The sequence below is a fragment of the Lycorma delicatula genome, chromosome 5, assembly GCF_047948215.1.
Source record: "Lycorma delicatula isolate Av1 chromosome 5, ASM4794821v1, whole genome shotgun sequence".
NCBI classification, from domain to species: domain Eukaryota; kingdom Metazoa; phylum Arthropoda; class Insecta; order Hemiptera; family Fulgoridae; genus Lycorma; species Lycorma delicatula.
Genome location: NC_134459.1, coordinates 2758761 through 2785494, shown reverse-complemented (window position 1 = coordinate 2785494; position 26734 = coordinate 2758761). Strand labels below are relative to the sequence as shown.

General features: G+C 33.1%; 1 protein-coding gene across 2 annotated transcripts in view; it reads right to left on the bottom strand.

Annotated features, from left to right (window-relative positions):
- Nucleotides 1-1221: 1221 nt before the first annotated feature.
- Prp3 (pre-mRNA processing factor 3) overlaps nt 1222-26734 on the bottom strand; it is an 85996-nt gene continuing 60483 nt past the window's right edge. Inside the window, exons 9-13 of one of the 2 annotated variants that reach the window (XM_075365529.1) lie at nt 22055-22197; nt 18252-18466; nt 13346-13492; nt 12557-12647; nt 1222-1293 (exon numbers count right to left, since the gene is read on the bottom strand). In XM_075365529.1, coding sequence (XP_075221644.1) covers nt 1276-1293; nt 12557-12647; nt 13346-13492; nt 18252-18466; nt 22055-22197 — 614 coding nt within the window. In that variant the 3' untranslated portion in view covers nt 1222-1275. Of the gene's footprint in view, nt 1294-1841; nt 2448-12556; nt 12648-13345; nt 13493-18251; nt 18467-22054; nt 22198-26734 lie in introns of those variants that run through there. The other variant, XM_075365528.1, reaches the window with a different exon arrangement.

Sequence of the window (26734 nt, the reverse complement as noted above, 5' to 3'; positions counted from 1 at the left end):
AAACTCGCTTGAGACGATACAACTTTCTGTCGATAACATGAATTTACAGTAGTCCGGTCGCTTTAAATACGCAAATGAATACAGGAAACAAAGTCAAAGGAAAGAACTATAATAATTCATCCAAACTTTTCAACAAACGCCTCACCTTAAATGCTATCAAGCAATATAGAGGAAATACTGTTAGTTATTCAAAATATAATTTTAATCGCGTAGTTTGTTCTGTAACTCGATCGTTATCTAAACCGGTGTAAAGAATTTTTAAATTTGACCTTTGATAATCGTAAAGCCTTTTTTGAAGATAATAATCGTCGTTCTAATTGTTCGGATAAGGCCCATTCTATTAATCGATGCGTTTCAAAGGGTCAATGTAGGATTTGTGCCAAAAAACACAATGATCATCCGTACGGGCAAAATTTATCATTCTAAATTATAAAATAATAAGTATGAAATTAATACCTATTGTTCTTTTAAAAATCACTTAAAGGAAAACAATTTTATCCACAGCAATATGCGATATCAACGATAAATATGGCGATACAGATTCGTGTAGAATCGGGTAATCAAGCAAATTTTTGCACATATAGTTTTGCTTGAAAATTAGGCCTCAACTTCTACATCTACCATCTGCAGAGATGGTGACATTTTAAGTAAGAACACATCCAGAATAATTCAGATGATTTTTATTGAAAAGATCAAAGAAAAAATACTGCACTGTTATTGGGTATTTAATGTCAAAAGTACATAGTAGATGATAAAAGGAAATTATTTATCACGCTTCTAAGGGATAGAATTTATTTAATGAATTACTTTAGTAAATTCCATACAGATAATAAATTACTTTTAATATAAATAAATGAGTGTGTATTAAATTCTAATTATTTAACATTAAATTTTAGCAATGAAATTTTTCATTGAAGTTGATACTTTCATGAAAAATACTTGTTTTAAATTACCAGCTTTTTAAACATGAAGCTTCCATTAAATTAAATAGATCTATTTTTTTCTTTAGTCATTTTGTTTCGACTTAACTTTTTAATCGTAGCTATATTTATCAAGAAATTATTTATTCGTAATAATGATGTTTATTAATTTTAGTATGGTTTGTCGTTTAAAAAGTTACGATTTCAAATAATTTTCATCGCCACTATAATTATGAAAAAATCAGTTAAAAAAAATTATATTTATCAATATACAAAAAAGGAAGTCCTCACTTACTCATTCACCGATAATTCCCTTTCTGTCTGGATAGCTACAAAGTTGAACTTTTGGAACCGGTTACTCCCAAACAAATATCTAGGAAAAAGGGATGAAATATTTCAACTAAGTTATTAAATCATCATAATACTAATGTTAAAAAAAGAGTATCTTTTAATCTGTTATAACTTAGAATTCAAATAAATAATATAACAGGTTAATAGTTGTTAAAAGTCTGTTAGGAAGACCAGTCACAAAGCAGCTGATGATGACAGTGAAATTAAATGATACTGTAAATAAAGTTCCAAATATAACTTTAATTAAAAAAATGTTCAATATTTCTTCTTTTAAAAGAGATGAATCGCATGACATTTCTCCGTTAACAAGCTAGTAATTAATATTAGGTAATTTTAAGAATTAAATTTTAACACATTCATCCAAACAAAGATCTAAAACTTTTTAACTTAAGTATTTGACAATAATTAAGTATATGATATTTCTGTTAAAACAATTCGCATAAACGAGTAATTTTTGTGATTGAAAATCTGTAGTCATTCTTGCCTAACCCTTAAACCAGAAAATTAAATCTTAAAGCAAATACATAAGGTAAAAGGATAAATAAATTTCAAAAATAAACACGATGCACATTTAATTATTTTACAAAATTATTTATTTCACAGCTAAAAGTTTACTTTGAGGTAAAACGTTTTCTATCGTAATCAGCTCAATAACAGTATTTCAAACACCTAACATAAATTAACAGGAAATTCCTTATACGAAAATTTATGTATACTGCTTCAATATACTTAATTGTCAAGCCATATCGCATTTTACATTCTCCAAATTAATTACAACCATGTACACTGTACAAAAAACTTTTAGATACTAAAAATTTTAGTTACAAGTTGGTATACCAGCACTTAAATAAAATTAAACAACACATATGTACTTTGTATTTAATATATAAATAAATGTTCATAATGGAAATAGAAAGCAAAACATCCAGACAAACTGTTAAATTTTCACTGTCATAAACGATATGTACAAAGGGCTTATCCTAATAATTCAAATATGCAGTTTATAATTTGTAACGCTTAAAATTATTTGTCATCTTGATTTTCAAGCACAGATGTACTATATGCTAGGTCCCAGTATTGTTCTACACCGTGTTTTCTAAATTGTTCTCGAGCAAGTTTCTCAGTTGCACAAACTTTAAATTTCATTTCACCAAAGCTTCTGTTTTGGGCAGTACCCTGAAACAATATTTTAATTATTAAATCTTACTATTTAAATTTTAAATGAATATTGATTAAATTCATCGGTATTCTAAAATCAATGACCTTTTTGTATACAAAACCTAATTTTATAAACAACCTAACCTAGAGGGCCTCTCTCACTCTCTCTCTCTCTCTCTCTGTGTGTGTATGTATATGTATATGCACATAGGCATAACCAGGATTTTCTTCAGGGGAACAAAAATAAGATAACATTTTTTGTTAAAAAATGGTTTATTTGAAAATACTAAAAGTAAAAAGTAAAAGTTGCAACGCTTTTCGAACCTATCTAAATCGTATTTCTAGCCTAAGAGAGTTCTGGCTAAATCTTGACAAAATTTCTTTCTCAAATTTATTTTTAGTTTTCAGAACCCTCTTTTTTATGCACATTCATCATACAATAACCGACAAGCCGATTTTCTGTCATTGTTGACTGTATTCAAGTTTTTACCATGTGTAAGGTGCTGTAGGATGTTCCGATACTGTATGTTGTGCAGGGCTGTGCAGTCTTGTTTTATAGATGGGTAGAAAAACTGGGTTTCTTTAACTAGTGTAGCTAGTGCTATCTCCTTCAGCCTGGCATTAGGTCATTTTTTCCTTTCCATTGGTTGTGCCAAAGTTCAGCTTCACCGAGGAAATCATTCAAATTGTAACTACAAAAACTTGTAGTTATTTAAGTTACAGAGTCATGTAACATCATAAGGAATCAACCTTGGATTTTTGAATCAGTACGCCAGTCAATGCAAAGGCCTGTTGTATCATGCATTACCTCATATGGAGGTCATTTTAAGCACCTATTGTGATTTATCTTTCTGTTAGTGGGCGTTTTAGGTGCCTACTGTGAGCTTGTTTCATTATTTTTCAAAACATTAAAAAAAAAAAAATTTATTTTTAAAAATATTTATCTTCCAAAACATGTCATAACGAATATTATTGTAATTTCTGTTGAAATTATGTATTCGTTTTTAGTAGAAAGCTTGATAAACCAAGTATGCTAGTTGGTTCAAAGTTAAAAAAGAAAACTTTTTTGAATCTTGTTTTTTTTTTATAAAATCTATTGTTTTTGTATTATTTGGATTTAAAAATTTTAAATGGCCGCCATTTTGAAAAATATTATTAGATAAGGTTGTTTACTTTTCTAACAACAGGTTTTTATCTTACTAAGTACCAAGACAAATTTCAGCATATTGGTCAAACCATTCTGGAGATAAAAATCATTTAGTGAAAAAAGCAAAATGATGGCTAGTGGAAAAACAAAGCATTTCCAGTCCCGTGTTTATAGAAACATTTTTCTTTATTTTATTATAAGAAAACCACTGCAGACTGTTTAGTTTAGTTTAGAAGTTAGATTAGGGACGGTGACCGCTATTTTGTAACAATTTAAAGAAGTGGTTTCTTCTTACCTCAATGGAAATGCAAATGTGGCTGCAAAAGAAAAACTACTCCAGCAAAGGATCAGTTATAAGTAAGAAAAAGTAAACTTGATCCAAAATTATCTGCTGTAGACTTAAATCGCGAATTAGCAGCAAGTGGAACAGATTTATATGTGACAACTGTTAGACATCGACTTCTTGCAGCTGGATGAAAGACTCATTAGCCAGCTAAAAACAGATTTTAATACCAGCAATGTGCAAAAAGAAAGGCTTTGTAAGCCAAACTACACCCTGACTGCACCGAAGAAGATTGGAAAAATGTTCTTTTCCAAGAAGTCACATTTTTAACTACAGGGACAAAGGGTTCCAAACATGAGAAATACATCAAATAAAAAAAGATCACCAGCTCATATCCAACTATCAGTTAAACATCCTCAGAAAAAAAATGTTTTGGGGTTATTTCTCATTTGAAGGCCATTGTTATTTACTTCCAGTAGATGGTATGTTGAAGACTGAGGGATACATCAAGATTCTGAAGGAGAGGATTGTGATGCAACCTCAAACAAATTCCCACAAGGCAACAGAGTGCTCCAACAAGATTTAGCGCCATGCCGTACTGCCAAAAGTGGGAAAATTTTTCAAAGAACGAAACATTAAAGTGTTCCAGTGGCCACGCAATTCCCCAGACTTAAATCAAATTGAAAATCTTTGGGTAATAATCAAAAAATAACTATCAAAAATGACCTCATTAAAGCAATAATATCTGTATAATAAAATAATATTAAGAAATACCCAATAATGTCATGATGAAAAAATTAAAATAATGTGCACTTTAAAATTTTTAAAAGTACACTTGTTAAATTGATGCTAATATGTGTTTGTGAAGTGATTATGAATAAAGGACATGTTAATTACTAGATAATCACAGATTGTACAGGTTTGATTTTTTTCTAAATAAAATTATTTTTTTTATCAAATAACATCCTGTGTTCAAATTAATTTGCATGCTACTATATACATAAATAATATATGTATATATTATTATATATATATTTATGTAATTTTTTTTTCAGTCATTTGACTGGTTTGATGCAGCTCTCCAAGACTCCAAGACTATGTAGTGCCAGTCGTTTCGCTTCAGTATACCCCCTAAACCCTACATCCCTAACATATCCTTGTTTTACATATTCCAAACATTGCCTGCCTGCACAATTTTACCCTTCTTTTTCTTTTTTCCCCTTCTTTATATGCATATATGTATGTATGTGTGCATGTGTGTGTGTGTGTGTGTGTGAGTGTGTGTGTGTGCGCGCGCGTGTATGCATTCATAAGTTGCAATCTACTCAATTTCCCAATATGAAATGTACACTTGTACATTTCTTGCAACAAAAGAAATCATCTTTTTCAATAACAAGCTCATGCATGTCCATATAGAAATCTTTATGTAAGAACTTCATTGTTATCACTTATTTTATACTCTATAATATATGTCTCACTTTCAACCCTCTCTGCAAAATTTTCCACAGTCAGTGCAGAATTTGTAATTCTAGACAAGCTGATCTAGTTATATACCTGGACTACAATGGTACATACTACAACTTCTTGAAACGAGAGGTATTCCACAATTTTTCTTTTTATACAGACACCCTGTGATTTCTATTGCTTATCCAATTATAGTTAGATTGCTTTGGATGGCTGTTTACCGTATTTTGTTCTGAAATGTGACTGCAAGATAATAACAGAGTTTGTTTTGGGTAATTAAAACACAAACGAGTGATATTCGAGGCCACCACAAACTCTGTCATTGAGTCTTGCCCACCAGGATGTAGGGCATGACATTTGGGTGGTAAAGCTGTTCGCATCTGTAACAGAATGTTACACGTGTCCCCTGTTTAACACTAAATGAGCAGTGATAAAGAACCGCCAGACTGTCTTTTCATTGTTTTGATCTCCTGGCAAAAACATTGCAATGAAAAACAAGGCAAACCAAACTTTTTAACAGTTGTCCTTAGGACTTTTTGACAAGGCTCCAGAATAAGAATATGACAAATCAACATAGGAGGCATCAGTTGCACTAAAAGTGAACACATTAGTAAGTTAGCAATTAAATTTATACTTGAAGTTATCACAATCCAGGAAACACATGCAGCTGATAATTACCAAATTCAATCATGAAGCTATATATATCAGTATAATCTCACTGCAGCAATAAATCATCCAAAATATGGAATCGCTTCAAATATTAGAATAGGTATTGACAATATTTCTATAACCCACTCATCTTCCTCACAAGATCTTTTTGGAGATATAATGATAACAATACACAGTGTAATCCTAGGAGACTAGGAAGAGAGAAGCAACCTTAAACTACTCTTTGATGCTAGCAGAAACCCACATTTCATTCTGCAAGATGAAGGAAAGACCTGACCTAACCTTTATAACCATGGGCGCACAACTATGCCAAAGTGTTAGAGAAGTACTTGACAACTTTCAGATCCTCAAGTCAGACTGATAGTAACCACTCTAGGCACAACAATTCCATCAACTGTTCTTTTCCCTTATCTAGATGGAATTTTAGGAAAGCCAAATGGAATAAATTCAACAAGCAACTAGAAGACAACATCAGGTGGATCCAATCAAAAATAAAGTACTATAAAAGAATTGCTGCGCTAGTAATCAGCTCTGCCAAAAAACATACCCTAAGGAGTAATAAGATTCAACATTCCCCTATTGGATTGAAGAGTGCCAAGAACTGAACAATGCTTATGAACGCACAAGAGACCAGGTAATAGGTGAGCCCTAAACAACGCTAGAACAGTTGGATAGAAAGAAATGCTGGAAAGCCTCAACATTAAGCACAGCAGCAGGACAGCATGGAATTTATTACATAAGCTGGTAATCGGCCAAAAAACACCCGTCACTGCTACTAACACTTCTAGGCCAAAAGTCACGGCCAAAAACCTATCAAAGATCATTACTGATAAAGACATAAAAATTTCACTAATTGCATACCTCACTTCTTGTGAGATATGCAATTGGTGAAATTCTTAGTCATCAACAGTTCTTCCCCATTATGGACCATATCACAATGGAAAAATTCAATGCCGCAATCAAATTAACAAAATGTAGAAAAGCTGCTGGACAACATATATCCTGAGTTTATTAAACACATTGGTCCAAACATGAAAGGATGACTTTTAAATTTTAGTAATGATATCCTGCGAAGGGGTAAGTTTGGTTTGCTTGGCATTTCTCCCGCCACCACCCTATTTGGTCACCCTAAAGCATAAGACCAAATATCTGTGCCACAAACAGCTCTGAGCCTTGAAACAGTTTAGCGACCGGTGTCCTAACTAGCTCCTAGACCTAATCTAAAAGCGTGAGCAGAATAACCATGGTACCATACACCATTCGCTTGCGTGTCCCATCGCCCACTTGTCATATTTCACTAAAATGGGTAGGCGCACCCTGTCAACTACTAAAACATATATGACTATCAATAATTAAATTTATCTTGTCAAAGATAAATAGTATCAGTAGTTGGCAAACTACTGATGACAGTTGAAAAAAGCATTCGCGTAAAGGAACTCCCACACGGTCCAACAATGCAGCTCTTGGCAAATTGACCTGCTACTTTTTTGCCAATTTTCCCCTTGACCTCTAAATTACCGAGTGGCCTTAGTTTTGCCGCCCTGCCCAAGAGCTGGGCAGTCGAACATCATCTGTTCATTCGACTGGACCACCCCGCAGACACACAGCTCATCAGCTTCCAGGCAGAACCGAAACAAATGTTGGTTTAAATTTACATGATTGGAGAGCACTCGGGCTCCTGTTGCCCTTAAAAACAAAGGAGAGGCATAACATCCCCTCAAATCCTGTATAAATTTATACAAGGATCTTCCCTTAGTTGTTGCATGCCATTCTTGCTGCCATGCTTCCATCGCAAGGCTGTAAGCCTCCTCCATAGGTGGGAGATGAGCAACTGTTTGAAATTTAGAACCAGTGTACTAAGATCACCGTTCTACTCTGGTAGAGGCCCGGCTCAAAACCGCATCTCAAATACCTCAACCTCCCTGCCTCTTTGCAATTTCCACATGGCCACCTGAACTTTCACCACTAAATCAATTGGTAGAGCCTTTCCCAATACAGTGGTAGCCTCATACAAGGTTGTTTTAAAAACACCAGTGCATACAATTATGCTCTGCGCTGAGCACACCTTAAATTTTGAATAAGTGCTCAATTTCTTTCCAAACTATGCGCCCAAAGGGATGCCACGTAAGAGGTCATACTTTCAAAGACACCTCGGTACACTATGTACAAATGACCGCCTGACAGCCCAAAATCCTTTCAAGCAAGCCTCCTAAGCTTGTGCATTACAGAGATGGCATCCACTGCTACTTGCCTATGTGGTTGCTAAACAGCAACTTTTCATCAAACAAAATACCTAGGTACTTATGAACTCGAACTCGGCTGATTACACAGCCTTTATAGTTAATACAGGGATTACGACTGAATGATAATTTGTCTGCACCATTGAGAAGCACAAACTACGTCTTGAGCACAGAAATCTTTAAATTTTGAATGTTCATCCAGCCCTCTGCGGTTGACAAAGCCACCTGCTCTCTATCTTCTAGCTGCGGTCATCAGTTACCACGAATTAACAGGAGACAGTCATCGGTAAAAGCCTGGGCCTAGACCCCTTCTGGGAATGTCAGTCCCACAAATCCATCGAATACCAGGTTCCACAGCAGCAAGGGACCGAAAATGGAGCCCTGCAGACTTCCCCTGGTGACGGACCTTTCCACAACTAGATGTGTATCCTTTTAGAGCCGTGTGATCAGACAAGTAGTCACGTACTACAGCCTGTAAGGCTACAGAAGACTGCGTTGTTCCAACTCATTGAGGACAGAACTCCAACACAAGGAAGGAAATGCTGCCTCTATGTTAATAAAAATTGCCAAGGGGTAAGTTACCAAAAGGTTTCAAGAAAAGTAAAGTAATTGGCATTCCTAAGGTTGAAAAGGACATCGTTCAACGCAAAAGCTACAAACCAATAGCACTTTTAAGCAAATGTTTAAAGATCTCAGAAAGAATACTACTTGTGTGTCTAACACAAAGCTTACCATGGATGGTCTGGATCTAGTTGTTGTTAGTTTGTACTTTCAGTATAGGGATCCCACTGAACAGCATTTGGAAAAATGGGATAGAATTGTTAGGCAGGTAGCAGGTTGTTCAATTCTTATAGGTGTTGATGCAAACGTATTCTTTACAAAAGTGTCTGTGATGCCATAATGTTGTACGCTGAACCCGTCTGGGCTCATCGTTTACAATTCCAATGCTATAGGGATATTCTATTGCGAGTCCAGTGTCTTCTATTGTTAGCTGTTGTTGGTGGCTACGGAACTGTCTCAAGAGAGACAGTCTCTGTGATCGCTGGCATAAAACCCACTGACACTCTAGCTACGGAACGTAACAAGCAGTATGTTTCTAAGAAGGGACGCCTTCTTACTTCTGGGCATATGCGAGAAATCGAAGACCAAGGTTTTGACTTTTGGCAAGCTAGGTGGAATGATTCTTCTACTGGTCAATACATGCATCGTATATTTTCAAATGTTAGGGAGCTGCAAGCAATTAAATGGGTCTCCCCCAATTGGGACACAACTCAATTCTTCTCAGGACATAGTGCTTTTAGAAACAGTTTGACTAAGTTTGATTTGGTCGATTTGGGCTTGTGCGTGGACTGTAGAGTCAATGACACTGCAGACCATGTCCTTTATGTTTGTCCCCTGTATGAAGCTGAACGTACCAGATTTGTTAGAGAGCTTGAGAGAGTGAACTCCTTTCTTGATCTGCGGGTCAACTGGAAGACTCGCAGAGAATGGACTATTGTGGCTGGCTTCCTCTGTTTCCTCGCCCTGAGCAGAACGACTGAAGGGGTACATAGCGTAGCACCCCAGGTAGCTAGGGACCACCTGGACAGTTGATTGGCCGAAGGTAAGTATGTTGGCATTGAGCCACATTTAGTTACAATTTGTGGTGATTATTATTGAAATTTAGCTGTCGGAAAAAAGATGACTGCACTGTCGAGGGTTTGGGTTACCATGCAGCCGTGAGCTGTAGCATCATTTTGACGAGGGCAATTTTTGAATGAGCAAGCATTACTGTCAGCAGATGGCGACTGCAATGCCAGGGACATGGATTCCTATGCAGGCCTTGAGATGTAGCGGCATCTCGATAATGGTAGTAAGTAAAGTAAATGTCATGCGGGACTCTGCGATGGAGTTGAGTGGGAGTAGGAGGTCCAGACCGGAGTCTATACTGAAACCAAACCAGTGTTTCAGTATGCCAAGTCAGTGGCATCCCAACAAGGCTTGGCTTATTACTATGAGATGTAAAAAGTTAGAGGGCAAAAAACGACTCCTGTTAAAGCCAATTAGGGCTAGGAACAGGTGTGGGGGGTTGTGGGGTTGTGGTGACCAGAAGCGTCACAAGGTAGTTGTCTTCCCCTTTGAAATTGGGATGTGTGCCTAACACCCATTGTCAGTAATAGTATACCAATGGAGCAGGTTGGTTTTATGCCAGGAAGAAGTTGCTGCAATCAGGTCCTTTTGCTTATAACCTATATAAAGAATTTCAAAAAAGGCTTAAAACATCTGCTGTGTTTTTTAATCTAAGTTCAGCCTATGATACAGTTTGGAAAGGACTACTGCTCAAGGAGTACCAGTTTCTTTCTTGAAAATCGTTCTGTAATTTACTGGATGAGATGCTGAGTGTACATCTCAAACATCCCATCATCTCATTCCAACACCTCATCATCCAACACATCTCATTCCAAGTACATTTCAAACATTTTCCACGGGCTACAAAATGGCCTACTACAAGGTGTACTGGCACCTCTATTGTTTAATATTTATATCTCAGATATACCACCAACTACATTTAGAAAATTCATGTATGCAGACAATATTGCCATCAGTACCCAAAGCCCAAACTGAGGGTGTACTGACAGAAGACCTTGGCACAATCAGTAAATATTTCAAAAAATGGGGACTCCAGCCAAATTCAAATAAAACTGAAGTCATGGCATTCCATCTTAACAACAGGGAAGCTCAACAAACTATTACCTTTAACTACAAAGAAGTCGCACTGAAACATAAGGATTACTGAACATCACTATGTCAGAAAGATATTCTGACCTTTTCATAGTGATGTGATAACTATGTGAGTTAGTGATAACTAACTCCAACAGATAGATCCAACTCTGAGGGTACCAGGATTTACCCTTCCAAAAAGACAGTAGTGCAACACGAACAGGATTCGCACAAATCATGGTATCTGCAATAATGACCAATGGGGTGCTGCAGAAAGCCCACAATGTAACCGATGTGGAACTGAAGAGCAATGATCGCCCACCTGGCCCTGGTTTGTCCAAATGCATCTTTTAGAAGGTCATTACAAGACACCCATGATCTTACCCCTGAAGCATTGGAATGGCTGACCCACTGTGACCTGCATTTGCGATTAAAAAAAATGCAATAGACATAATATCATTAATAATATTTACATAATATTGTTAATAATATTATTGACAAAATATTGTTAAATTATTGTAAAACTTGCAATGTTTGTAAGTTCATTCGAATAAATATATATCGAGTCATTCCCAACAATCGTGGTCAGGAAAAATGTCTCTGAACAAGTCCCGTTCAGTTATGACAGCAAGGAGGAACACTGTCTTGTTGCCAAATAAAACTGTTGGTCCATTTGCAGTTTTAGAAAAGAGCCATTATGCAGCATATTCAAATAAATAACTCACGTTTCGCTTGTTACAGCAAAAAAGAACAGCCCAAAAAACCTGCTATTGAGATCATTTAATTTTGGGTAGTTCCTTCTGCATTGTAAGAGTTCATGGAGATTTTCTGATCCCAAGATATGGACAATGTGCATGTTAACTTTTCCATTAAAGTGTAATGGTGACTCCTTACTAACAATATAACTTATGAATAAAACTTATTTAAATATATTATGAAGTGGTCAGCATAAAATTTTCTGCTAGCCATCTTAAAACTTTTCTGGAAATGCTTTTATATGAACTCTTTTCTTTATTTTCGCTGTTACAATATATACTTTTTTTTACCCATCCTATAAATATGAATGATTTTATAATTTTGTGTTTTACCTTATAGTAAAAAGCTGCAAATGTAACTGTCATAGTCAGTTTTTCTTTTCTTTCTCTTATTACTTTTCTCAAGTTATCGCCTTTCAGTGGAATCATCAAATAAATTTTCACTAATGAGATTTGAATAATGAAATTTTTTTGCATTCTTTTAAGCATTTCTTTGCTAAAATTTTTTTAATTTTTTTCTGAACGTAAAATAAGTTAACGATAACAGGGTGCATCAAAATTCAATTTACATTAACTATTTAATATTGAATCTTAATAAAATTAAACGGCAGATCTACTTTAAACCTTTCTTGGATAGTTAGAAATCTGAATTTTTTTGTTTACAAATTCTTGATAAAGCTTATCAATTATATAAAAGTGATGGATTGACAAAATATCTATTAGGGTCATCAACACTATAATCTTAACTGTAACAATATGTATTTCTTTAAATCCACATGTTCTCTAATTATCTCCTCATAGAAATCACCTTTTCTCGAGTTAACAACAAATCAATGTATAAAATTACAGAAAAAACTTTAAAAACATACCTCCCATACAAGATCACATTTGTTTGGCTCTTCTTTACCAGATGCAGCTTTAATTGTGTCTTCCTCCCATTTTATTCTATGTATCATTAATCTGGAATAAAAAATCATTTAAAAATTTTATCAAATAGAGGAAAAAGTCCAATATCTGTATGTAAACTTAATTGAGAAACAATTAATTTATTCATGAGAAATTAGTAAACAACTAACCTAACAACCAAAAACTAAACTTCAAAACACAACACAGTTCCGATCAGTCATTAAACTTTCTATTAAAAAAAAACACCAGAATATTTTTAAATTAAATCAAAGATACGTAAAAACATTTAGACAGCATTTTAACATCTTGTAAAAATTAAAATATGATTGCTTCTTTATGGTAAATACATTCAATAATAATCTAAAAATTTCATCTCATGATTTTATCATTTAAATGCAAAAAGATTAAAAAATTCAAAGAAAGAACCCTAAAAGTAAATAATATGTTAATGTAATTTAATTACTTTTTATTTCTGCTTTTACCTATTTTTAAAAAATTAATTTACAGTTTACATTATGCTTACATTTCAGGTTCTATTAATGACATAGTTACTAGGTTGTACTCAAAATCAAGTACATTTTTTCTTAACAGTTAGCAACAGCAAACTATACTTAATCACACAAATTTTCAATAAATTATTATTTTTGTTCAACGAAAAATAAATAGAGACTACAAAGCACCAATATATTTTTACTACTTTAGATGAGCAACATTATTATTAGCTTTAAGTACAAATTTGAAAAAAAGATTACCTCTTGAATTTTTTTTGTTGTTTAATTCCTCCTTCGACAACAATAACATTACAATCTTTGAACATAACAACACCACCAGTCATAAACAATTGTTTTGCATTTGTTTCTACTTTGAACTTTTTAGAAGCGCTGGTTAACTCTCGTACTCTAAAAACATAAACAAAGAATACATAATATGTATATGACTGCATTTTATACATATAAAAAAATTTATATTTAATACATCAACCCTAAGTACAGAATAACTGAAAAAGGATGACACCTTATTTCATTACACAACAGAAGCGCTTTTGCGAACTTGATTCCCATCATCAGCTGCATACATATATATATATTTATTACAAAGCCATCAAAAACTAGCAATCCATGATAACATACCACCCATTCACTTATAATTTTATGTTAAAAATATTTTTAAACTAATTAATTTTTTTTTTTTAATTTAAATTAAATTTAACTTTTCATACTTTAAAACCAGATAAAAATTTGTCTGGCATATATATAATGTATGCAGCTCATGATGCAAATCAAGTTTGCAAAAGCGCTTCTGTTGTGTAATGAAATAAGATAAGTCATCCTATTTCAATTGCTCTGTACTTAGGGCTGATCTATTACATATAAATTAATTTATATTGGTACAGAGGAGTATGATTATTAAAAAAATTGCTTTTAAAAAAATTATAAATGTGTGTATGTGTGTGCACATGCGCGTGTGTGTGTAATATACTTACAATGAAGGGAAATGACTCAGAAGTTTTAAAATATTACATACTAAAGTTGTTAAAATGCTGACTCAGTTCTGAAAGATTTTTCTAAGTAGTTCCTGAACATAAAAATAACAAATTATTATCAAGCTCTTACAGATCCTGTAGATTATAAATTAAAACTACTCCAATAGAGGCAGTCTCTCTGTAGAATTTTGGGAACACAATCAACTTTTGAATTTTGGCTGTACTGCATGACCAACAGTCACATGAGAACTAGCCAGATTTTGTAATACTATATATAGCTGTGAGCTCCCAGCATTGTGGAAATAGTAATAAAATATCACTCTTCAATCACTTGATGTGATTGAAGTGTCATCAATTGCATTAAAACCATCTTCAGCATTAGTATGAATGGAATATAATCGCAAAAGTTGTTTTGAATATAAGCAAAATTACTGTTACTGAAGAATTACTTGTAGTTCTTTTTCTGTAAGTGATACAAATAAAAAGATTTCTTTAGCATAGCTAAACTCTGAGATATCAACACACAAACACAGTATATATTAATCATCATATAATTAGACAGTTTTAATAGGCATTTTAATTAATATAAATAGAAAAAACTGATGAATAAAAATGGAGTTTTGACACTTTTAAAGACAGATGTGAAAGAGTCTTTACACCCTCTTCACTAAAATAAAATATAATTTTTCATAAAATCTGAATTTCTTATTTGCATGGTCTCCAATAAATAGACCTAAGGATCTAAGGATTCAACTGCTAATAAAATATTTTTTTATGGTTGCTAAAAGTCTAACCTTATGCTAAATAGAAAGAAATTTTCAGTGTAAACAAACTGTACTGTAACTGCTTGTAAATTTTTGTTCAGGTTGGTTCTTAAATGAATAACCAAAGTAATATTATAGCTTTCTAAAATAAGTATGTTTTTTACCTTCCACAGAAAACTCACATTTATTTTAATAATATAATTAAGAGGATAATTTAAGGTTTTATTCCTTAAACTGTGGCTTAAGAAAAATTTAACACTGATTCAGTGTTAAACTGTGTTAACAATGTTAAACAGTTTTACCAAATCTGTAGAAATGTTGAAAGAATTTGAGAACTGATCAACAAGAACTATAAAAAATTAATTAATGAGTTCAAGAAAACATCAAGATGAATTGTGGGACTTTGTATGAGATTGTGATAGAAAGTATGTACATCTGTTGCACATTTACTAAGTTTATTTCATGACCTGACAAATGAATAAAAGCAGCAATATAAGAAGATCTGTTTTGAGCTTCATGAGAATTCAAAAACCTAACTCATATTTAGAAGAATTTCAACAATCAACCTAAAAGCATCTAATAAAATCTATACCATAATAAACATCCATGCGCCCGCCAATAATAAAAACAAATCTCTAAAAGACCAAAAAGAAACAGAAAAGTTCAGAGACCTACTCGACCAGACCATAAATAACATCCCCAAAAATTATGTTAACAACCAATCGAAGACTTCAACATTCAACTATGCAAAGAAAGAAGATATCGTGACATCATTGGAAAATAACCTGCCCAAAAGGGAACAAATGAAAATGGACCAAGACTCATCAATTTCAGCAGAAACCACAACCTAACCTTGAAATCTACATATTTCAAGAGGAAACCTCAAAAACTCAAAACCTGAAAACACTGTGTGACTACACTAAAGGAGAATGGCAATTACCCCTTTCATGGACAAACACCACCACAAAAATATCTAAAACATAAAAGTCCTGTGAGGAGTAACAAAGACTCAGATCACTATGCGATCAAAACTAAAATTAAATTCCCAAAGTTTCCAAAGCAAGCAACAAAACAAAGTCCCTAAAACTAAAAGCAAAATTGACCCTACCTAACTAATCAAGAATGAAAATTACCAAAAAGCAAACAAAAAAATAACAATCACAGGTAAACTTAAAGACCTAGTCAACAACCTTAAACAAATTGCAGAATTAGCCCCAATAAAATCCCACATAAAGCATCAATAGAGGAACAGCAAATGTGACAAAACTGTAAAGAGACATTAAAAGCCTAGTAAAACAACGAAAATAAATCACCTGAACCCTAAGGAAAACAAAAACCACGATAAAGGCATACTGAAATCAATAGATGAATCAAGCAATACATTTTGTGGCAGTCAACAGACTACCACAAAAATTATGATTTTATGATAAAAATCATAATCCGGTCCATAACGAAGACAACACAGAAATCCTAGCTAAATATTTCAACAAAACTCCAAAATTGCAAGGAAGTGACAGAACATCCTAATAACAACACAACCCTCCCACAATAAAAGAAGTTTACTAAGCACTGGGTGAGATGAATAATTACAAAGTGGCAGAAGATCATATACCTTTTTGGAGATCTGAAAACTGCAGGAAGCCCAGCAAAAATCGTCCTTTATCAATAGCCTGTCGACATCTGGATCAAAGAAAAATTACCAGAACACTGGACGACAACCCTCATCCACCTGCTATGCAAAATAGGGGACAAAACAGACCCTACAACTACAGGAGAATCTCACACCTAGACACATATAAAATTCGTTCAAGAATCATCCTCAATAGGATTGGTTTACAACTCCAGAAAGAACTAGAAGAATACCAGGGAGAAAAAACTTCAATCCAAATAAGAACAAACTAGCTAAAGCAGAAAAACTAACCTGGTGTGCCCATAGTAAAAAAGTCTATCCATAGATCCAAAAATAAGACACTACAACACAGTTATAAAATCAGAAGCCACATATGCAGCAGAAACACTCTTCCATCAGAAAGAAAACTCAGAGATCAACAGACTCCAGAAAATCGAAAGAAGAATCGGAAGAACCTGCATCAATGAAACGTACCATAAAGACAGCAGTGGTGGATTGTGCTCAATAGAGTTGTTACAAATAGTTAGAGCCCATCAATGATACTATGTGTAAGAGGAGACTAGGATTTTTTCAACACATCATGAGAACCCAAAAATGCTCCCTAAAAAGGCAAACTGTATTTTATTACCTTTAATTTGAAATCTTCGTAGCTCTTGGACATAAATTACAAAAGTGAGGCCTATAAAAAGAGAAAAATCTGCATATCCTTGAAAGATAAATATTTGTAAATGTAACCAATCAAAAATGAATACATTTTCTTTTTAAAGGTCTTTAGAAGAGTAGCTCAATATCATGTGTGTTAAGAGCTGAAGAAAACATTGTGATGAATTATGGTACGTGTATGTATATGTTGTGTGTGTGTGTGTGTATGTGAGTGTGTACACTCAATAATACACATGAACAATGATACAATAACACAATGAACAATAATACACAACTAATATTTTATACAGTGAAATATGTACAATGTGCATGATTTTATTACATTTTCTACACAAAATGCTGAATTTTCATGAAAAAAGTTTTCATAGTTTATTAATTTAATTCAATAAAAAAAATTTTATCATCGGCAAATAATAGAAATTTTGTAAAATTAAAACACTTATGATTTTTTGACAAGAGTTTTAGAGATTTACAACCCATTTCTGACACATTCTAACAATAAAAACCTAACTTAATGATATCATACCAACCTAAAAATCAGATAATTTTATTGGATTATAATGCTATGATCCACTATGACTTCAGAAAATTGCCAAAAAAAAAGATACATACATATATATATATATATATATAGAACAATGATGTAATCAACTGGTTCCTTCTTGAAAACAATTCATTCTCCTACCATTCCTTAAAATTAATAGAATTTTAGAAGAAAAACATGCAATCATTCCACCATGGTACAGTGAGTGTACTCTCCAGAAGAACATCATACCAAAATGAAACTGCATCTGAAGGTATGACTTCTGATATAGTTCATGACATCCAAAGGTAAATACAGGTATCACTCAACATTATTCAGGAAACAATTTCCAGACTGTAACCGAGACATAAAACAGTGAGATTGCTATATGTTTTCAAGGACAGAATTTTGAAATAGATGACAGCCAAAATCGAATACAGTAAGAAAACATTCTTATTCATTGTTAAGGAACTTCTAGAACACATTTTGCATTGTTTTGATAGATCCCTAAAATTTACTTCAATCAGAGAAAACATTATTTTCTTCCCTACGAAACTTTGACGATAACTGAAAATTTTATTTAATTAATATTTACCTATATACTGCAACATGAACACCTAAAGTTGTATCTTCTTGTAATTTTCTCATTTTCTTTTCTCTTCTCTGTTCATCTGTTAATTTGCGAGATGCATTTGCTTCTTCATGTGCTTTTTTTCTTTTGGCCATCTGGGCCCTAACATGCGCCTCAATCTTTGTTGGATCTTGAACAGCTTCAGTTCCTAACACCCTCATAAGGTTTGATATTCTTAACTGAAAAAAAATTACATCTAATAAAATATACAAATTAAGTAAAACGTTATTACATTTCACAAAATTCAGAATATTTTTAATTTTCAAGCATTTCACTTTTACTATGTAACTGGACGGGTTTACCCACGGGAATGTTCCTTGTGTAAGAATGAGTTTATAAGATAGAAAATGGGCTGTCAAGATCACTGTTAGGCACCCATAAATATGAATTGGGTTAACTGATGTTTAGTAAATTACACATATTAACTTTTCCTTGTGTTTATACTCATGAATGTGCAATCTTTACTAAAAAGAAAAGTCACTGAATCAATATTCACCCACTACTAAACCAGGCAAATTATTTTTATATAATTCAACACAATACTTTAGCTTACAAGAAAGGCCTTTATTATGCATCCATTGCTATTTTTAATAAATTAACTAATTACCTGAAAATCTTCTCACTGATTTATTATATAAAAAATATAATTAAAAGAATAAAAAGAATATTACTGTCAATGAATTTTTAGTTAATATTAATTAAAAGATAATATAAAAAAACCTTATTTCTCTAAGTCTGTTAACGATTCTTTTTCCTGGATGTAAAACGAAGTACCATCATTAGCACTTATTATTAACTTATTAACGCATTATTTATACGTTAAAAAATTATATTTAAAATATTAACCTAAAAATGACACAAAAATAATATATAAACACAGAATAGAAGGAAATGAACATGTTGGATGCTAAGAGGAAATTAAAACCGTGATAAAATACAACCTGGCATATGCCAAATGTCATAAATTTATTTTTTTGATACTGAATAAAGACTACTGACAAGACTAACTCTAGGTAAATCACTGTTACCGACCAAAATAATAATGGTCTATAATAGCTTCTAAAGAAAGTTTTGGAGACACCAGGTAAGACTCGGGGTAGGGTTACTGAACATCAGGACAGATTGATAGACAAAAATGTACCCGATGAAGACAGTACAAAACACGCATGATCTACCATTCAATAAACAGAGATCTAAGTTCTGACTCAGTTGATCAACTATAGTGCCTCGGGAAGAACATGATGATGAGCCCCATGAATAGGGTTGGGCACTGAAATTACCAATTATTTGTCAGGGTAAAGGAAACTGGGAAAACAGACTGGATAGATCATCTTTACTGATTTCGGAATTTGGAGGAAGGGGTAAGTTGTAGAAATTCATTTTGAATGGTGCCAATCTTAACTAAGACTGCAGGGATGTTTGTTGCTAGCGGAATACGGGCAGTTATTAACATTTTCCTTGAGGAAAATAACTACACCTTCACGTCCTTTCCCCTCAGTTTGATGGTTGCATCTTTCACAGACGTATCCACAAGAGGACACCTCATCTTGGGGATGGAGGCAAGTCTCCTGCAGACACAGTATTAAAGGATTTTCTTCCTTCAGCAATATTCTCACGGTGGGAACAGAGATTATAAACATTTCACTGAATAATATTTGAAGCCAAATACTTTTTTCTTGTTATATATTAAATTTTTGCAAAATACTCACCAGTTTTCTGTTTGAACTTTATAATTTTCTTTTGGCCAGAGATACTGTACCAGGCGATGGTTTTTTTTATAGATCCCTTCAATACAATCGTAAGGTTTGCTGCGTTGCTGGTGCAGCAGGAGGACCAGCAGCACAGCAAACAATTTTTGGTGGTGAACTAACTGAAGTGATTTTCGGTACACTAATGTTGGTCTTTTTACAAAAAATATCCTTCTTCTTTCCAGTATTCAATGCTGCAATACGAGAAACGGGAGATTTTACCTGGTCTGACAAAGCCTGCATCAATTTGGTCAGTTCTTTGCGGATACGCACTTGTTCTATTATTGCACACTGCCAGAAAGAGCTTGGAAAAAGTAACACCAAGCTGTACAGGATTCCTCATGTTGAGGGATTTTCTATACTCCCCCCAGGCCCACAGAAAAGACTGATTGCAGGGATAGCTCTTCTGATATATCTGCTAATTCAATACCAGCCAAGTCACGGCAAAAGATCACTCCCTTGCTGGAATTTATGTACTGTGGGGCTTTACTATAACATTGTCCTTCCCTTCATTCCTAAAGGCTAGGAGCTTCTGACTCTGATCATCATCAATTGATGATGACCTTAATCATCAAGGCACCACTCCTAAGCTTTTTAATAGATTTAGGAGAGTCGCAAGCCATTACTATACATTTATTTATCAGGAACAGAAAAACCTAAGAGAATGATTAAACTTCACTAAAAGAAAACAAACATTAGAAAATTTAGCACTACCTTTACAGTTTTTTGTTTTCATATCTCCAGATACTCTTCGGCTGACATTGGTCAAACTCTTTTCAAACTCCCCAGTTTGCTGGTTTTTTCAAGTGGACAAACCATCACCAAAAGACCGTTATCTGAGACTGCCATACGGTTCCCACAAGTACCAGTGATATAACGGACCACTCCAGCAAAGTGCAAATGTACTGGAGCTAAGGTTGCGTAAAACTGGGTTCACCCTGTTGCCCATAGGACTAGTTTGAGACTCACTACGTAGAGCCATCCACCCACTGGCAAGATAGCTTCCACTTTGGATTAAAGTTGTGTTTCATAAGGTGTCGCAACCACACCGAGTGCAAGTGTAAGATGTTGTTGTGTTGCTGTGTAAGGGTATATATTGCAATTTGTGGTGTGGTATATGTGTATGTGTATGGTGTCAAAGGTTCTGCAGCTCTCTGTGTAGTAGGAAGAAAAGGTGCCAAGACTAGGACCGTGGGTATGCAAATCCCCTAAGTCTTAAAAAGTAAGACTTAAAGAACTTTCAATTGCACCATCTGAATTTTGAATAATTTAATTGTAATTTTTTATTTTACTGCATTTACCATAACATTATTTCATACCCTTGCATTTAAATAATATAGACCTTAAACCAAATTCCCTTTTTTATCTTATAATTTGTTTTTATATTTATAATTTACAATATAAAAATTTGAATTATTTACACCTGGCTCCTGAAAGGCAAATTATGTTAACTAAATAACAATAATGTTATTTAATGTTATTTATTAACAATAATGTTAATTATGTTAACTAAAATAAGGTTTTTATTTTTGCGTTTCATGTTTATTGTAAATTAAAATTAAATCCAGGGTAAAATAAATATCAATAAGTAAATATTATATAAATAAATATCAGCTTGGCATAGAGTACAATACTTGTTATGTGTAGTGAATAACATTTTTGTTGCAATATTTCATGAGTTCTGAACTTGCTAATCTAAGCTATAATTACAATATTCAGACCTTGTCTGTGCAAAATTATAATTATCTAAAAGAATTTTTCAAATTACATCTTTTATATATCACTACGCTGAGGTAAACGTAGTAACTTGTTTTATGCATTAGAATTTAATATAGTTCTAAATTCAAATTAATAGGACAACATTCAGAATCTTTAGATTCTGTTGTCTGAGGCCAAGAAAAAGCTGATTTTTACATTTCACTTTACTTCTAACATTTACTTGTTGATAACATTCATTTTCTTCATTCCAACAAAAAGTTATAATAGAATACAATATTTATAAAAATGCTGTACTAATACCTTTGGTTCAGGTGGAGGTTCTAAACCAAGCCTTATTTTTTCTTGTTCTTCTTTCCAAGCTTCTCTTCTATTCTGCCGTCGTAATTTCTTACGCTCTTTCTTTGTTAGAAATACAGGCATGTAAGTAGGTTTCATTGAATCAGCTATAAACAATAAAATGCAAAAATAACAATATCAAATCTGAATTTAAAGAAAAAAACAAACTGATTTAACAATATCAATATGAATAAAAAATTTTTAATTTTCTTTGAAGTTTATAACAAACAATAATAAAACTTTCCCCACAGCAGCCTATTTCGCACAACCCTTTAACAAAACATCTTTTATGGCAATTTTTTAGTTCATAAAATGACCCCTTATTAAGGGCTTAATTTAAAATGCTTATTCATAAAAATTGTGATATTCCTTACTTTAGTGTACTCCTTCACTAGAGGTAAGAAGTACTATTATTAGTTGTAAATGCACCTATGGTTACTAAAAGAATAAACAAAATGACAAATACTTAACATTTTGGAGTTAACGGTTTACCATTATGCAGATAACAATGTAGTTAGGCTCAATATCCATAATATCTAATTATTCATTACTTAATTAACAGTCCTAAATTTTGCATAATTTAGTTCAGAATAGTTTATTTTATCAATTATATTTTATATTAACCATTTCATTGCTTATTCTTTTTTCACCTCTTTCCTACACTGAATGCATTACTGACAAAAACCATTTTTAGTATTCATTTTTTTAAATTTATTTTTACAAATATTATGAACACATCCTTTTTATATTTTTCTCAAATAATCAGTAGTAATTGTAAAAAAATTTGTTTAATGAGAAATTTTTCTAAACTTTGTTTTACACTGACAAATAAATGAATATCTGCATTGAACCTTTATATAAATAAACTATTTTTTTATATTTGTCACTTTTAAAAGTATATTAAACAGAAATTTATTAATAAAACATTTTAGCATAAAATTAAGATTAAAAAGCTTATGAAGATACACCTACTCCGCATAAAAGGTGATTTAAATATTTATTTAAGACATTTTTTCTTTTTCATCTTTTATAACTGCATACCATCACTTTAGTCATTATCTAAGTCTCTTCCAAGGGACTGTTTGGGCCTTGCAGTCCTCCCAGTACTTTTTCATACATTCCGATCTCTTTGCGCTGCCTGGTGTTGAAAATGTTCATGTTGTGGGTTTCTTTCTTGCGAGTTAAGTGAATGTTTTTGTCCTTGATTTTTTTTGTTTAATTTTATCTTATCTGTGTTGTCTTCTGGTGTAAGACCAACTTCATTCAAATCCTATCTTTATTTCTCAGATCCATCTGTATCCTGTTTGCATTTTTTAAGTCAAGATTGTACTGTAATAGCTGTTTCAGAAATCTCAAATCTTGCATTCTCATGATGTGTCCAAAGAATCCTAGTCTCCACTTACACATGGTATCAGTGATGCGTTCTAAATTTTTGTACACAACTTTGTTGGGTATGTCCACCACTGCCCATCTTTCTGGTACTTTTTGTTGATGCAAGTTCTTCCAATTCTTCTTTCAATAGAGTCTGTCGGTCTTTGATTGCTTGTTCAGGTGTAAGAGTGTTTCTGCTGCATATGTGGCTTCTAATTTTATAACTGTGTTGCGTTTCATTTTTGCATTTAAAGATCATTTTTTTACTGTAGGTGTACCAGGTTAATTTTGCGCTTTAGCTAGTTTGTTTGTTCTTCTTTGGATTGAATCTTTTCATTTAGGTTGTTTGTTATTATTTCTCTGAGGTAATCAACTGAGTTACTATTTTGACTTTATTATGGTTTATGTTAACTTCTTCTAATTGTATTTGTTTTTAGGACATAATTTCTGTCTTTTTGAATATTTTGAGGCCAATTTCATTTGCAATGTTTTGAAGTTCTAATATTTGTATTTTAGCTTTGTTCATATAGTTTGCTAGCAAAGCCAAGTCGTCGGCAAAACTAAGGCAGTTTGTTTTGATTTTTTGGCCTATTTCTATTTTAAGGGGCATTTTTTGAGCCCTTCCCTCATTACCGTTTCCAGAGCAAAGTTGAGTAACATCAGTGAGAGACTATCGGTTTGGTGCAGTCCGGTTTTAATGTCAAACAGTTCCAAGAGTTTGCAACTGGATTTCACTTTTGACTTGTGAGAGTCAGTTTTATAATGTTCATTAATTTGAGATGTAGTCCAAGGTGTCAGAATTATTAGGAGGAATTCTCTGTGAATGCAGTTGTATGTTTTCTTGAAGTCTATAAACATTATAATCATGTCCAGGAATTACCATCATGTTGTGTCTAGGAGTGAAATTCTCCTGTAGTTGTTAGGGTCTGTTTTATCAATTTTTTTGTGTAGCAGATGGATTGGGATTCCCCCCCCCCCCCCACTAGATCACCCGGTGTTCTAGTAGTTCTTTGATCAAGATGTTGACTAACTGTTAGTGAAAGGAGATTTTTGCTGGTCTACCTGCACGTTTCCAGATCTCCACAAAAGTCCGATCTCCCACCTGTTTGGTTATTGCCACTGTCAGTAGGCGCACTCTGGTGCAAACGGGTGTTTTGGCAACTAGTATTAATTTACTAGACCAGTAGTGTTTGTGATGTGGACAGAGAAGTTTGGCTTAGCGCCTTTTCCTTTACAGATCATATGAAAATTGGCATAATTCATACTTATAATTAATTAGTTTTCTATTTTCATTAGTATATTTTCTGTTTAATAGCATACTGTTATTTTAAATTAAATATCAGCGATTCACATATCCAGTGATCATTTACCACTACCTATACAGTCCACTTAGAACTTTACATTATGACTGTTCACCGCCGTTTTGTAATTCTTCATCTCACTCAGTGTTTGGTAAACTTCTTTTGTTGCGGTAGGGTTGTGTTGTTATTGGGATGCTGTCGAAGTTTAGGAGTTCTGTTGGTTCTACGCAATTTTGAAGTTTGTTGAAATATCTAGCTAGAATTTCCACAGTGTCTTTATCGTTATGAGCCAGATTATGGTTTTTATCCTACATCAGTAAGGCTGAAGGTTCATATTTTTGGAGTTGTTTATTGAAAATTTTGTGGTAACCTCTAGATTGTGTTTTGATGAATTCTTCTTCAACTGATTTCAGTGTGCCTTATGGTGTTGTCTTTATATTTTCCTTAGGGCTAAGGTGATTTCTTTTCTTTGTTTTACTAGGTTTTGGAAGGATGTCTCTGATTTTTGGGATTGTTGTAACAGCCACGCTTAATTTTTCTTCTTCACAGTTTCATCATATTCGCTCTTCCACCATACAGGATTTATACAGGATTTTATTGAGGCCAATTCTGTGAATTGTTTAAGGTTACTGACTAGGTCTTCGAGGTTATCCATGATTGTTATTTTTTCGGTTGCTTTTTGGTAATTTTCATTCTTAATCAGTTAGATAGGGTCTATTTTTGTTTTATTTTTAGGGACTGGGTTTTGTTGCTTGCTTTTTTGAGACTGAATTTAGTTTGAGTTTTGACTGCATATTGATCTGAGCCTGTTTCTACTCCTCGTAGAGTCATTACATTGTAAATCTCACAAGTGGTGGGACTAGGACCCAAGTTACAACTCTAGTTCTGATCTAGTAAGGCGATGTGGAGTATGACTTGATAGATGAAGTTTCTTTAGATTCAGTTACATTTTTTAGATTCAAGTTACATTTGTATGTGACTAAGGCAAGCCAAATAGCCAAATAGTGGACACAGATTCTAACAGCAGAACCCATATAAGAAAATTTACAAGGGAAGTCTTATCACCGCTAAGCATAACAGTAATTATATGCCATACGTATTCAGAGTCTAAACAGTGTTCAGTGATTACAGAATTCACACTTTATTTTAAAATATGGTGCAGTTTTGTTTGAAAATAATTTAATTACAGCTTGCATTAATAATGCATTAAATGTAAATTGGAATAGGGGCACAAATAAAAAAAACCAATGACTTGTTGTTACACTTCTTTCATCCATATGTTCTTCAATATGAAGTTTATGGTGAACTTCAATCCAACTCTCCAAAGATGACAAGAATGTCGATACCAATTAGTAGGGTATTAAGAAAATTAACACCATTAGAATTCACTAACATTACTGGCCATAATTTAAATATTACTGACACATTATGTACAGGATTAACTGTTATTTTCTTTAGTTACATCTTAATCAGCCATGAAAAAATCAGAATGGTTCTAATGTTAAATATAATTCACTTCATGTTAAAAAATATATATGATCCGTTAATTGTGTTATTTTAACTGTTTGATATGACTTAATAACCAAATTTTAGCAGTACAATGTAAAATGAAATTTCTACATATTTTGAGCATATGCTGCTCTTATATTAGCTAAGTCTCTGTGATTAAATTTGAATGACTATATGCATATATTTGGTTTTATGAATATTTGATTTTTGAGTCGGTAACTTTTGAGTTATTTCAGTTTGAATATAACTGATTTTATGCAAATTACAATGTTTAAAGGCTTCAAAAGGATAAAACTCTCTAGCTTTCATATTTTTCCATAAAGTAGTTTTATATGAAACCTCAAAAAAACTTAAAGATAAGTGTCTCTTCCCCAAAAATATTCCATCCCAAAGTTGAGATTTTATGTTTTTACAACTTAGATTTTCAGTTAGTATTCGGAGTTACTTTCTTCAGTGCACGGCA